This window comes from Bipolaris sorokiniana (genome assembly GCF_000338995.1).
Source record: "Bipolaris sorokiniana ND90Pr unplaced genomic scaffold COCSAscaffold_1, whole genome shotgun sequence".
NCBI lineage: Eukaryota > Fungi > Ascomycota > Dothideomycetes > Pleosporales > Pleosporaceae > Bipolaris > Bipolaris sorokiniana.
Window position 1 is genome coordinate 1,207,454 of NW_006911895.1, and position 14,003 is coordinate 1,221,456.

Here is a 14,003-nt window from a genome sequence, read left to right on the forward strand (position 1 = left end):
TATTTCCGTGAATGTTATATTCTATCACTCTCACATTGTTGCTGACGTGGTAACAGACTATGTATAGGTCTTCCAGGGAAGCTCTCCTTTTTGCACGAAATCCGTGGACATGGAAAGTGGGCAGCCGACGGAGAACCAGACCCAATAGGATGTTTGCGGGAGTCTTTCAGTGTTACTCGCAGTGAACAACTTGTCAGACTATGTGAATCACGTCTTAGCATGAATGATAAAGACAGGTTATTATTGAACGATGAGTGAAACACTTGGGATACAGGTATAATAGAGCTGCAAACTATTGAGAGAACATGGGAATTATGACATGAAGTGTTTCATATTTCTCTTTGTCGGGACCATTATCAAGTGTATGGTAGCTGAGCATTCGACTGTCGAGCACAAGTAAACTGCAGTCGTCTGCAGTTGGCTGACTTGCTTTCTGTGAATGAAGACCGGGTTAACAGTTATCACAGTCATTACGGGATCAGGGGCATGAGCTGATTGTATAGCTTATCGTAGTACCGAGATGTATTGAATGTCTGCACATCACTGCAGCTACACATGCCCATTACGGTAAAGATGGAAGTGTAAAATGCTGGGACGTGCTGCTTTCACCCTGTGCAATCGGCAACGCCGAACAGGCTCGCATTTGTCCCATGCTTGAGCATATCCCCACAGGTTCAAATGAAGGTCGTCGAATCTGATTACCAGACTGGTACAAAAAACAGGCCATAGCCTGATAAGACGACTCTTGGAGGCCTCACTGTTAGCTTGCATTCTTCCGACATAAGTGGCGAAAGGGGATAGACGCGTTGCTCATGATTTTTGTGCCTTGTTGTTTCGGCGGTTAAAACGATGCCATCACGTTACGGTGGCTCACGATGGAAATCACTTGGACCAGATTATACGAAAATCCTTCGTGCAGAATCTTGAGACTATTCGTGTCGTCGACGACAAAAAACTAAAGGCTTCAACGTAATATTGCTGCGAATACTTCTAGCCGCTTGAACAACGGTCCGACATTGTAATGCGAATCCGGGTCGTTGTGGCGACCGATGCAGGTCAATTTAAATTTGTGGTGCTTGGTAAACACTGGAGACACTAGCCCGGCAAGCAGGATGCGAGGCGATCCACAGATACTACAGCGTTGTCGCCTATGTCGACAGTTGGAACCTGTCAGCCAACGGTCTCATGGTCTGGAACTGCAGCCAAACTCGACAAGGCCTCTTCGGGGGTGGGGTCCCCTCGTTACCGAACAATGGATACATACTCGCCCTGCTGAGTAGCGCGGAGCATCCTGCACCGTGAAATCGATGGGCTGTTCCTGCAACGCTGCTGACACGGCCCGCTTTGGAGCATCTTTCAGCAGGTTGGACCAGACGTGGCACACGTGCAGCTACTGTGGTTGCCCGGTTTTTGTTTGAACTGGTGCCATAACACTATGTGTTATATCCAGATCTAATGATGTTCAACACATGCAAATGGGGGGTTTCCAGGTTTAGGCTTGGCAAAGTTGAGTCTGGCTCTAGCGGTGGGGCGGATTTGTCCAGGCTGGTATACGGGATTCATAAGATGCATTAGCGGAGTAACTGTGGAAATGCATTAGTGTTATGAAGGGACACACTCTGCGTGTCTCGTTCCTGGGAGGTATAGGCGGATTGCTATGGGGATGGCTCTGGTCCACAGCTCTTGCAGCGTGCTGTGAAAACTCTGGTGGCAGAGGCTTGTAAGCGTCGGAGACGGGTGTCTTGAGCATTTCCAGCTGACAGTCCATGGCCCATCTCCGGGGTGGTCAGCGGGAGAGGGATGGAGACGATCAGCGCAGGTTGGGATGGCTGGCGGGTTCGTCACCAGGGTGCAGTATGACCGGCATCGAGGCGGGTAGCGCTGGGCTTGAGGGTGCATGTCGAGCCAGGGAGGGCCCATTGGGGGCTGCGACTAAGGAAGAGATGGTCGCGTCTCCAGGCAGACAGGCTGGGCGGTGGCGGAGACTGCCAGGTCCCGTGTTGCAAGCGGCTCGTGTGCCAACGGACGCAGTTTGAGCGGGCTGGGTTCGCCAATCACCATCCCGGGGTGTCCTTGATCGCTCAGCAACGGGAAACGGGCCATGCTATAGTGGTGGGTGGGTCTTGGGTACGGGCAGGTACTTGGAGGTACTTGTTGAGCCGGCATCGGTACACCACCCTTCTTAAGGCGGCCGCATATAGGGTCGGGATGGCACCGATCAGCCAATATGGTTTTTTGATTGCCAGTCTAACCCGCGGCGAGCGTTCTGGCATGTGTCCGTGTTCATGTCCGCAGCACCGGCGATCCAGCGGCTTTGGTGGACTGTGCTCGCCCTCGAGTGTTGGTGTGCTGCAAGACCAGGGTCTGGCAGGTCTGGCAGGGGTGAATTGCTCAAACTGGGGATGGGGGAACGGAAGCCAGCTTGACCAGATTCGACCACCAGACGCACCTACGCACGAACCTGCCCTGCTGCCCATCTCGTTTGCAGCATGTGGCCAGAGACATCTCTGACGCACGACGCAGCTGGGCCCGGAGGAGCGACGGGTTTGCCCATGTCGATTCGGTATGATGGCCCTCCTGTGCTGCCACGCAGTGGACAGAACCTATTATACCCCACTGCCTCCACTAAGGCTCAGCGTTAAGCGGCCACTGTGGTATCCGGCTGCAATATCGTAACCCTGGCTCGCTGCTGTAGTCAAAAGAAGACGGTTGGACAACTGACCTGCATATCTTTTGGACGTCCTTCACAGCACAACCGCCCCCCAGCGCTGCAACCGTCTAGCCCTGCCAAATACCTCTCCACCTCTCTCCACCGCCCCCATCACATCTTCCCCTACGGACATATTCAATCCCTTCTTGCCACTATTGACATCTCAGCCTCTTCTCTCGAGTGGTGGAAGTTTGGTGGAGACGGACGCTAGAACGCAGTTATGCTTTCCACGAATCTCCATCAGTACCCCCCGGCATTCAGCCATGTCCCCTCGCCCAACGCAGTCGACCATCCACATCACCATCACCATCTTTCTATGGACCACATGGGACACTCCTCGCTCGAGTCCATGGCCCACCCGTCGCAATACGCTGCATTGCAGTTCCACCACAACCGGCATGTGTTGCCCAACGGGAAAGCCGTTATCAAGCCCCATCATCGACTACCATACGCCAGTGGACCTCTGGCGCCACGACACCAGCGAGAGATGCTTCACGAACGATCAGGTCGCAGTAACTCTGCGTCAGGGCCAGTACGACGTAGGATCAGTCGGGCATGCGACCAGTGTAATCAACTAAGAACGAAGTGTGATGGGAGACAGTCTGTAAGTTCCTACTACCAGCGTCCCACATGTACTACTAGAGCTAAGCCGACTAATCCATGGGTTAGTGCGCGCATTGTATAGGTACGTCGCAACGAATCCTGGACCGGGGCGTGAACCCCGCAGTTGTCTGGGGATATTCTGGCACCGTGATCGGCCTTTTCTGCTGTGGCGTCTGCTAGGCGTCTTAGTCGGAACCTAGCATAGCCGACCATATCCTGCCATTACCACGTCTGACAGTTTCACTAACAAAACACCAGAGTTTGGTCTGACGTGCGAATACATCCGTGAGCGCAAGAAGCGCGGGAAAGCATCGCGAAAAGACATCGCTCAGCAACAGGCAGCCGCAGCCGCAGCAGCAGGAAGCAGTACGGTCAAGTCTGAAGAGTCTAGCACTCCACAGCCCTCGGACAAGACAGCGGAATCTATTCCAAGTAGCAGCCCTAAACTCACAGAGGGCCAGAGACCTCGTTCCGAGCTACCGGCACGGTCCGCCAGCATTGCAACTACAAGTTCTGACATGGACACTGCATCCATGTACCCGAACAGGACCATGAGCCTGAACGCCATTGACACAATCCCAGAAGGCGACATGCACCACCAAATGGCCGACGGCATGCAAGCCATGCAGCCTATGCAGCCACCTCGCATTCAGACGCAAGGGCTGCCTATGCAGCACTCTATTCCAGAGTACGCATCCATGGAGTACCATCGAAACCTCGCCTACCAGCAACCGCCACTTCAGGTGATGCAGCCAGGAATGCATCCTGGTGTTTCTTCCCACGGGCATGCTATGGAGTACTCGGGAAGCCCTTATAGTATGATGAGTCCGCAGAGTGCGCATGCGCAAACACAACCGCAACCAGGCGCCTTTGGAATGCCAGAAGAACCCCCAAATATGGGATACATGCCTCAGTCACCTGCCAACGGCTCACCAGGCTGGATTTTGCCCTCTCCCTCTACTACCATGTACTCGGGCGCACCACACCAGAGCCACTCTCATCAGTTGAGGTACCCAGTCTTGCAGCCGTTGGTTCCACACCTAGCAAATATTATGCCAGTGTCATTGGCTTGCGACTTACTCGAGCTTTACTTCCAAAGTTCCTCATCCGCGTTCATGCAACCCGTATCTCCTTATGTACTTGGTTACGTATTCCGAAAACGGTCGTTTTTGAGGACGAACAACCCAAGGGTGTGCAGCCCGGCACTACTGGCTAGCATGTTATGGATTGGTTGCTTGACGAGCGAGTCACCCTATCTATCCTCATCGCCGTCTGCGCGGAGTCAACTTTCCGAAAAGCTGATCAATCTGACAATCAGTCTGTTGAAGCCCTTGGTACATCAGACACCAGGTAGTCCAGATAGTGGCCCTACAAATTTCGCCACTGGAAACATGGTCGACAGTGTGACCATGGATGGTTTCGGGATGCCAACTCAAGAATCCGATATAGGTCTACGTAAGTCAATCTTCATCATACAAGTCTTAGGCTCCCCAGAGCTAACGCAAAGTCTTATAGCGGGAGCATGCGGCGGCCTTGATGAGGTGGTGACCTACATGCATCTGGCTATTGTCATCTCAGCAAGCGAGTACAAGGCTGCATCACTACGCTGGTGGAACGCAGCATGGTCACTGGCCAGAGAGCTCAAGCTGGGCAAAGAAGTGCCTGTGACGCCTCCACCCGAACCCAACGATGAAAACATTTCTGCAGATATCCGTGCCGAACATGGGCGCGGAGCATACCCGAACGGCCAACACTCTTCCGTAGAATGCACTGAGGAGCAAAGAGAAGAGCGTAGACGTATATGGTGGCTTTTGTTCACTGTTGATCGGTAAGCCTTCTGATCTTTGTCGCCCGTGGCACCAACAAAGAAATATTGCTGGAACCATGTTGTCGACGCCCTGGCATATTAGCCAAGTTCCCCAAACCGACAAGTGCTGATCCATCTGTAGCCACCTAGCCCTATGCTACAACCGGCCGCTCTCTTTATTGGACGTGGAATGCTCCGGGCTTCTGCAGCCGCTTGACGATAACGTATGGCAATCTGGGGAATTCTTCGAGGACTCCGCTCAATCGTTTTCAGATCACACATTTCGCCGAAGAGGGCCTTCATTCGAGTGCACCGGGCACTCCATTTTCGGATTTTTCCTTCCTCTGATGACAATCCTTGGAGAGATTACCGATCTATACCATGCCCGCAATCATCCACGCTTTGGAGCCAAGACGGATTGGGAACACCATGTGGTAGAGATCAGTCAGCAGCTTGTAGCCTATGGCCATTCTTTACAGGAGCTTCGGAACCGTGCAGTTCATGAAGCGAACGTGGAGGCCCAGCAGGAATCAGTACATCCCGGCACGCCCTCGGTACGATCTGTCAACTCGTCTATATCCAGAGCGCAGGAGAACTTATTGCATGCCAAGATTGTGGAGGCATATGGCACGCACCTCATGCACACCCTGCATATCTTGCTGAACGGGAAGTGGGACCCCATTTCGCTTCTAGATGACAACGACCTCTGGATCTCTTCGCAAAGTTTTGTGGATGCTACCGGCCATGCCGTCCATGCAGCTGAGGCATTGAATGAGGTCCTTGAGTTGGATCCTGATCTGAGCTTCATGCCGTTCTTCTTCGGGATCTACCTTCTACAGGGGAGCTTCTTGTTACTGCTCATCGCCGACAAACTCCAAGGAGACGCCAATCCCAAGATAGTACGTGCGTGCGAAGTCATAGTACGTGCACATGAGGCATGCATTGTGACTCTCAATACCGAGTACCAGGTAAGCGCCCCGGGTAGTCTGTCACCTTTTTTTTTCGTTACGCAATCAGCCTTCCTTTCTGTTTCAGCCAAGCGGAGTTTTCTCAAACGCGGCCAATTGTGCTAACAGTTATCTCACAGCGAAATTTCCGAAAAGTCATGCGCTCTGCCTTGCAGCAAGTGCGTGGCCGCGGCATAGACGAACATGCCGAACTGGCGCAACAACGGAGAAGGGAAATGTTGAGTCTCTACCGTTGGAGCGGCGACGGCACCGGGCTCGCACTCTGAGGTGCATTCGACGCTCGCTTCGCGCCATCCTCCACCCTTGTCATCTCGCGGTCATGTTGCCGTACTCCGCTCCACAACCACACGTAGCAGTGATGGCATCTTTCCTCTCGATTCCAATTACTTATTTTACCATCTTCTTGGCCGAGGCACAATCTCGATCAGTGGTTTGCCTCGGTAGCATTACGATATGCTTTCACGCTTGCTTCCCCACACACACTGTGCTCTCTTTATCCTTCCTTTCTCCCGGTGCACAGACATTTCGCACAAGGCTTGCTTGGCGTTTGACGGATTGGGCACACACATCTAGCGGTGGTGTATTATGAGTTCATGTATTATGATTTTGGGCGTTTTGAAAATATTGTCTCTGCATTTCCACACGTTTGTTGTTTGCGCTCTCGGTGCGATGGGGGAACGGAAAGGCGTTTCCCGATACCAAACTTTCCCGCCACACCATGTTGTTCAACATCTTTCACTTCACATACCCATGGTTCCTTGTCAAAGAGGGCAATATTAGTTGCAGATTTTCCGTATTCTCACCGGTTTGAGAACACCTACTCCCGATTCTGTTATATTGGTTTGTTCATTATACCCCCCTCGGCATATGCTGCTGCTTCGCTTCTAGAACACATTTGGAGAAGTTTGTTGATAGTACTACTATATGGTGGAATTGAGTTCCATAGCGCTCTTAGTGATCAGGTAATCCTAAGCAGAAGAATCACAATAAACTCAAAATACAGCTGGTTAGCGTTTGTGTGTGTGCTCCTGATACACGGAGCTATGGTGAGAGAAGACTTGCTTGACAGTTGCAGTAAGGTGCTGTGCCGTGCAAGAGGATCAATAATAGCATAGCTACTATGATTACTCGGTGAAGCCGCACCGTGCTCCTGAGAAAGTATGTCAATATGTCTCACTCACGCGCCGTTATACCTAGGATCGTCGTTTCAGATGTGTGACCCCTGCATCCCACCATATCTACTTACACAGTACACGTCGTCCGGTGTATCTATCTCACACAAACACGACCACCAGACACTGAAAAGAAACACCCCCTTTTTCACAATCTAAAATGCATGATGGTTTTCTGAGAAGGACCACTAAGGCCGTTTTTTCGACCTAATGCGCCGCGGACCCAAAGGCTGCGCGTGGTGCTGACGACTGCGCGGTATCAATGGAGGAGCCAATCAACATGAGCACTTTAACAATCTACTGTACCTACGCCATCGGGTGGTGGGGGAGCTTCCGGAACACCAACACATCACTACAACCATTTCCAAACTCGGACTTTTGGTCTCCTGGACGGTACCAAAAGGGCCAGCCTTGTATCTTGTCACATCAACCGTGCTTTGCAACACCATCGAGTAGCCGCAGCAAAAGCACGAAGAGCTTTCTGAGAGCGGCACAAGGATCGCTTGCTTGCAGCAATAGCCACGTACCGGAACACGCCGGCATTTGGGTATATGACACTCAGAACTCGTCTCCCACTAGCATTGTCGACTATCCACTTGACCCCTGAGTCACGCTCCTTCGCGCTACCGTCTTACCGGCCCATAATCGGCTTCCCGATCGCAAAGCCCCAACTACCCGACCCTCGAGAGCCAGACGACTTTGCCGAAGCCAAGCTGTCCTTCTCCACTTTCGACCAAGCCTGCAGGATAGCTTCTTGTGGGCGTTTTTGGGATACTGCATATACTGGGTGAAAGATATCTTTCACATCGATTGTTGAGTGATACAACGTCCGCATCTATCATCACTTCGCTATGAGGGTTCCAGTCTAGCGATGCATGGAAACCGACGTATGCCCGCGAGGGGACCGGGGACTTTGCATCATGTTAAAGACATGGACGAAAATAGAAAGAAGAAGTAAAACACGGGACCATACATCAGGTCGCAGAAGTCCCATCTACCGCGTGCTCTCAGAGGTAAATACAAGGGCATACTATTTGGTTCTGTCATGCACCCCAGATCTGTTGAGACTCGGTGGGACTTGTAATGGCCGACACTGGGTTGCCGTTGAAATCCGGAAAACATGTACCGCAATATCGCCCACATGGGCCAAAGGACCAACGCTCCCTCCACCCTTGTGCTTGCGTAGGACCCTTGCGTTCGATCAGCATATCTGCTATGAAGGCCATGCAGCAACGGATCACGGCTGACGGGGACGGGCCTTTTGTGTATCACAAACAGTAATGTGATCGTGGCCTCCGCAAAGAATTGCCAATTGCAGCTAAGTGACGACAGAGCTTTATTTTTCAGTGTTTGCAAGAGCAACGGGAAGACGGGACACGCTCTTTGTGCGCTTTCACGAAGCTGCCAAATCTTATGCAGACACATGGCGTGAACCATATGTCGTCTTAACACGGGTGTTAAGAAGCATTCAACGTGCTCAACTATAAACAGATACATACATGGTCGACCCGAAACGAGGCCCGTCATGCATACAGACATGTACACGCAAGCTGCAAGCCTCACTCATCACTGGCACACCTCAGCACCGGAGTATCCTCCCTACTCTCCGCTACAACTGCCCCGGATCCAGTGCAAAGGCCCAGGTCCGAATATGGTGCCACTGCAGTGCCTTACGATAGTGCCATGTACGTGGAATGCTGAATCAATCTCACCAATACATTTTCCACATGCATCGTAGCCGCGTCTTGCTCGTTCAAGAAGCCGCATCCCAACATACCACTTCTCCACACTTTGAGGTTGATTTTTTTTAGGTCTCTGCTTGTTTGATGGGGGCCTTTTTCCATCTCATTAGATGAAAAGTAAAAAAGGGGTAAGGTTTGATTGTGGGTGTCGTGACAAAATCGCGTCTTTTGCGCGGAGAGGAGCAACAAACTGCGAGAAGAGTATAGTCTGTGGACCGCATAGCATTAGGGGGGTGGGCTGCGTCTGCCGTGTGGTGACGTTAGACAGCCAACGTGGGTGCCAAAGGCTCGGGATACGGTGAGCATGCAAGCGCGTTGACTGGTCGTTCGGGTTTCGACCAAGTAAGCTATGCTTCGGAATGGCGCCCTAGCTCTGAGCAGCAGCGCGGGTGGAGTCCTTACAGATCGTCACGTCCCGTCGCGGCAAGCGGTCGTCTAGAACCGGTTTTTGAGTGAAGGACAAGACTAGGCTAGACTTTCCCCTTGGGTCTTGGCAAGATGGCAGTCAGAAAAGGGTCGATTACTTTTTTTCTCTTGTCTTGGCCATGTCATGGGGCGATATCGGATAGCACAGGCAGAAGTGGATGACAGAGGGTTATGGACATGGGCGCTCTAGATCTCGGGCATGGCGTGCGGCTGGCGTGAGGCTGGCTTGCAATGTGCAGGATCTTGTTCGAATACGGCCCCAGGGAGATTACTAGTCTCCGCCGACTAGGGCCAGAAAGAGACATGTTGCAATGGTGGCTATGATGGCAGGATGCAGCGGACTAGTCGATGGATACAACAAGATGCATGCGGCGCCAACGTAGAGGGCCTTTCTTGGTATACACCTAGCGGAAGCGACTGGGACGATCGACACGCAGGATGTGGGGAACGTGGTAGGTGGGGGTTTGGCGGTGTCGAGCCGCCGCTTGGGTGGCTGCAACTCGGTTGTACCTCAAGGTATCGTGCGCTTTCGTCGGTCATTTGCTAGATCTCGGTACTCGATATTGCTTGGAGGGTGATTGCAGTAGAGTAAGGGCAGGGGTTGCAAAAGGTGGGTGGAATGACCGTTTTGGCCCGCGTCGAGCATTCTTCCTTTTAGCCGGTCGAGTGAATGTCTGCACAGTGGAGGCGGGCGTCAGCCGCGAACGCCTACATCCAGCAACAGATGTGTAATGGGGATACTCGAGCGCAGCCAATCACCGCCCAGCCTCCCGCGTGGCGCCCGAGTAGGCGAAGACGAGTGGAGATTACTGCAGTGCACCGGCCAGGGCGTTCGCCCTTCGTTTTGTGGAGGGTCGTCCCGAGCGAGGGCTGCTTACGCTGCAAGCCGCAGAAAGCGAACAGTGGCACAACAGTATGGACTCGTCTTGGCACAGCATAAGACGGTCCGTCATTACTCGTTGGATGACTGTATCATATGTCAGCCTCGTACTGCAACATCCATCCTCCGAGCAAATTGACAAACTCTGGTCGAACTTGTGAAGTGTCCAACTACACTACATACTTGTAACGCGCACGTTACTACTTTCGGCATCATCGAATACGTAAGAACAGCACGTTGGATCTACTAAACTCAGACCATCCCCTCAGCCGCTGCGCCATGTCCATGTGGGACATGTCTCCGAGACATCCTGGCCTGAAGCAATGATGATATCGTGACAAGCAGCGACTCTGCGTAGCCATGTCGCCTGGTGGCTTTGTCATCCCCAGGCCACCACCACTACAACATCTGCGCTGCCAGGGGACCAAGACTAGTTTGGGAAAAGTCCAGCGCAACATGCAACTAAACACTACCACTCAGACAAGGTACACCCAAGTACCAAGGAAATATAGCGGCATGACCCTAGCACCTGCAGGACGCTTGCTCCTCTTTCCGAACTTCTGGATGCCACCCATCCGTCGCTAATGCAGCATGCTCGTCAATTACCTATACCTGACTTTCTGGGTTTTTTATTTCTTTATCGAACAAACCCTCTTTTTCAACCAATCATGCTTCCCCACCTGTCAGTATTTTTTGTCTCCATCATAATTGCGTGATTTAGTCCCGGATCTCTCGGTCTGTCAACCCACATCTAGGCTTTCGACCGGTCGTGTTCACCACAACATGTGAGGCACTAGATCAGACGTGCTGGATCTCTATGTTCGTCGAGGGGGGCTTGCAAATTTCGCATGCAGCTAGGCGATTTAACGAACCTTGTCTCTCTCCGATGCAAATTCCCGTCGCTACCATCTTCGCTCTCGTTTTCGGTTTCTCCCTTCTCTCCCCAGGCGTTGATATCTTTTTTTGCTTCTTACAACGTCATAAGATCCAGATGTGGCGCAACGCTGCCATGTTGTGAATGATCTCATGCGGACATCAGATGAGCCGTTGGACCGACTCCTCGGCGTCAAGCCACTGTTACCTAGCAATATCAGGGGGCCGTCTGGCCGACATGCATCAGATGAGTTGGTACGAAGATCGTGCCGATGCGACCCCATCGGGCATAACAAATGGCATCTCTCACTTGGCACAATTCTTCGGGGGATACATATCAAGCATCGCCAAACTATACTCAACAATAAGGGCGCTGTTATACGCCAAAGATGCTGGAGTTGTGGAGAGTAAGGGGCGCGTGAGCTGCGAGCGTGGATACATGCATCCTCCACAGCTAAGGCGGATCTCCACATACCGACTGCAACTTGGGGATACAAGCTGCTTCTCTGAGACAACCCCTCCCCTGAAACAACATCCTTGAAAATCTGCAATAAAAGAACAGGTTCTTGGAACATCGGCCCTGACGTCCATGCGTAATCAGGGTCTTCGAGAAGACTTCCGAAGCTAGGCTTTTTCTTCGACCTTGGCTACTCTCATACAGTACAGCAGTCAAGCAAAAACTATGGGGTCTTGATGCCGTCCTTGGGATGTGGGGTAGACGCCAGCTGCAAGGTTTCCGGCAAATATTTCCCAGCTTCGCCAAGATACTCAATTGCCATAGTATATACCCGGCACTATTGTCAACAAAAGTGTACCTTTTGCAATGACAATTACCATGGCCTGAGATTCGATTTGAGGTGAGATGAAATTGCCTCGTATTACTCGTCTACATCCCGTTCCGAAAGGGTATGAATCCTGGATGCTTTTGTGCCTGGCAGCGTGGCGTGACTCTGACGAACATCATGGAAGCGGCGCGGCAATCAGCAACGACCTTCTCAGTATTCCGCAGTAAGAGACGCTACTAGCTGCAGCGATCAACTGGAGCAAAATTTCCGGAGAAGCGCGATGCCCCCAAGAGTTTGACTCCGACTTGTGGCAAATGGCCACTTTCTCAATCCTGCTGAGCACATGTATACAACAGCCTCAACATCACTCCCGCACCTGCAAAGTTTCTCGAAACAAATAAAATACAATCTGCTGCAACGGGGAAAGCAGATGTGCTGTTTCCAACGTGCGTTGCATCTCGCAACTGCATCATCAGCACACCAGCTGCACGTCTCGTCCATACGGGAAACCCACTTAACAATAAAACCAAACACACCGTATCGGCAGTCAAAATCGGCAGCACCACCTGACCTTCCACCAAAACAGTCGAGCGAGCTCTTAAAACCAGTCTGATATAGCTATAGCTAATTCGTGCAGACCATAACACTATCAGTAACGACCAACGGACCTTTGCGTTTGGCTAGACCTATACCTTGCCCCTCCAACCCCAATTTAGGCGCAACACCCAGTTATCCCAATACAGGCACATGGCTGGTTCCTAAATGGGTAATTACAATGGCATTCCAGACCACGAGTGCTGATCGCCAAATGTATTGGGATATTGGCTCGGTGTGCCTGACGGATATGGAGAGTGCGGAGAGCGCGCCGTGGCAGGGAGGCGGATGAGGGCTGGAAGAGATCTTTTCCCATCTAGTATGCTTTTCGCTGGAGGGATGATGATCTTTGGCGAAAAGAGGTTGTGGGGGGATATGGGAGGATGCTGGTGGCCTTGTCGCTTTTGTCCGAGGAGTGACTTTCCACCTGGTAGGATCAGAGAAGGATGATCATGTGAAATCTTGAGTCCTTGAGTGATATGGGTTGACTACTGGGCGACTACTACTAACGGGGTATATTTGACAATGCTGGTACTAGTACTGAATCCTCATTGTCTTTGCCTACTATCCAGTCTCTTTGTAGCGTGCGAGACCTCATGCCAGGCTACGCAACGTCAAAGTGCGGCATGGGCACCCTATGGTCGTCGAGGCTTTCAGCTCCATGGCATATTGATCTTCGCGCTGGCTGAAGAACGTTGGGCTCCAGAGAAGGCATCCAGACAACCCGAAAAAGACTAACAAGAATTGAGGCGTAAAAGTTGTTGAGCTCTTTACAACTGCCGATGACGTTGTTTGTACCAGGAAACTCACACACCTTTTCTCTCGGACATATTGTACTTTGACCCACCAGCCTTGCCCTTATTTCTTCCCTCGTTACTCTGCAAGCAGTAGCAGATATTCGACGGCCCTTCGTTCCGGAGCGAAGCTCAATCTCGAAGTATCATCGTGAAGTCGGTGTGCGATGTGGATGGAATCTTGCGGCAACATTGAGCCAGATTGAAGTCGCTGGTCCAGGCCTATTTGCGTTTGTCGCCGAAAGGATACTCGAATCGATTTTTTCTTGCATGCTTTGTGTTTACTGAAGATGTTGGTTTCCTGCCAAGTCTCGTGAGAATCTATAGCGTTGAGAAAGAGTCAGATGTTTCGATCAGTTCCAACTTTTCTTCAGAGTGCCATCTCCTTTCGTGCATCTCTTTACACACCGATCTTGACGCATAATCGTACTATTCTCTGTCCGGCCACTGCTTGTTCCAATCCCTATCTTTTCTCCAAATACCGTCTACTCACCCATTCATATATCCGACCAAGCACTCACACACACACACCCATCTCCACACCCATCACTCTTATTCCCTTTGAGATTCTTCGTCCTCAGTCCACACCATCCTCCATCATCCCATCTCATATTCTAAACGTCTTCCTATCAAACATATACCCTCCCAC

At 51.7% G+C, this 14,003-nt stretch overlaps 5 protein-coding genes across 5 annotated transcripts; 1 reads left to right on the forward strand and 4 right to left on the reverse strand.

Moving 5' to 3' along the window:
• Window positions 1–256: 256 nt before the first annotated feature.
• Window positions 257–505, reverse strand: COCSADRAFT_209516 (uncharacterized protein). Its single transcript, XM_007696535.1, has one exon. The coding sequence runs from the start codon at window positions 469–471 to the stop codon at window positions 313–315; it is 159 nt and encodes a 52-aa protein (XP_007694725.1). The 5' UTR covers window positions 472–505; the 3' UTR covers window positions 257–312.
• A 1,476-nt stretch (window positions 506–1,981) lies between these two features.
• COCSADRAFT_209523 (uncharacterized protein) lies at window positions 1,982–2,652 on the reverse strand. Its single transcript, XM_007696536.1, has one exon. The coding sequence runs from the start codon at window positions 2,475–2,477 to the stop codon at window positions 2,082–2,084; it is 396 nt and encodes a 131-aa protein (XP_007694726.1). The 5' UTR covers window positions 2,478–2,652; the 3' UTR covers window positions 1,982–2,081.
• A 278-nt stretch (window positions 2,653–2,930) lies between these two features.
• On the forward strand, window positions 2,931–6,354 carry COCSADRAFT_166376 (uncharacterized protein; the record flags this gene model as incomplete). Its single annotated transcript, XM_007696537.1, has 6 exons — window positions 2,931–3,314; window positions 3,380–3,395; window positions 3,572–4,768; window positions 4,829–5,141; window positions 5,263–6,088; window positions 6,208–6,354. The coding sequence occupies 6 exons, from the start codon at window positions 2,931–2,933 to the stop codon at window positions 6,352–6,354; spliced, it is 2,883 nt and encodes a 960-aa protein (XP_007694727.1).
• A 4,650-nt stretch (window positions 6,355–11,004) lies between these two features.
• Window positions 11,005–12,032, reverse strand: COCSADRAFT_209582 (uncharacterized protein). Its single transcript, XM_007696538.1, has one exon. The coding sequence runs from the start codon at window positions 11,754–11,756 to the stop codon at window positions 11,211–11,213; it is 546 nt and encodes a 181-aa protein (XP_007694728.1). The 5' UTR covers window positions 11,757–12,032; the 3' UTR covers window positions 11,005–11,210.
• Window positions 12,033–12,628: 596 nt separating this feature from the next.
• Window positions 12,629–12,980, reverse strand: COCSADRAFT_209580 (uncharacterized protein). Its single transcript, XM_007696539.1, has one exon. The coding sequence runs from the start codon at window positions 12,874–12,876 to the stop codon at window positions 12,679–12,681; it is 198 nt and encodes a 65-aa protein (XP_007694729.1). The 5' UTR covers window positions 12,877–12,980; the 3' UTR covers window positions 12,629–12,678.
• Between the last annotated feature and the right edge of the window lie 1,023 nt (window positions 12,981–14,003).

Bases quoted from the DNA above. Each gene is read 5' to 3' on its own strand.
- COCSADRAFT_209516 (XM_007696535.1), bottom strand. From the start codon at position 471: ATGACTGTGATAACTGTTAACCCGGTCTTCATTCACAGAAAGCAAGTC.
- COCSADRAFT_209523 (XM_007696536.1), bottom strand. From the start codon at position 2,477: ATGGGCAGCAGGGCAGGTTCGTGCGTAGGTGCGTCTGGTGGTCGAATC.
- COCSADRAFT_209582 (XM_007696538.1), bottom strand. From the start codon at position 11,756: ATGTTCCAAGAACCTGTTCTTTTATTGCAGATTTTCAAGGATGTTGTT.
- COCSADRAFT_209580 (XM_007696539.1), bottom strand. From the start codon at position 12,876: ATGGGAAAAGATCTCTTCCAGCCCTCATCCGCCTCCCTGCCACGGCGC.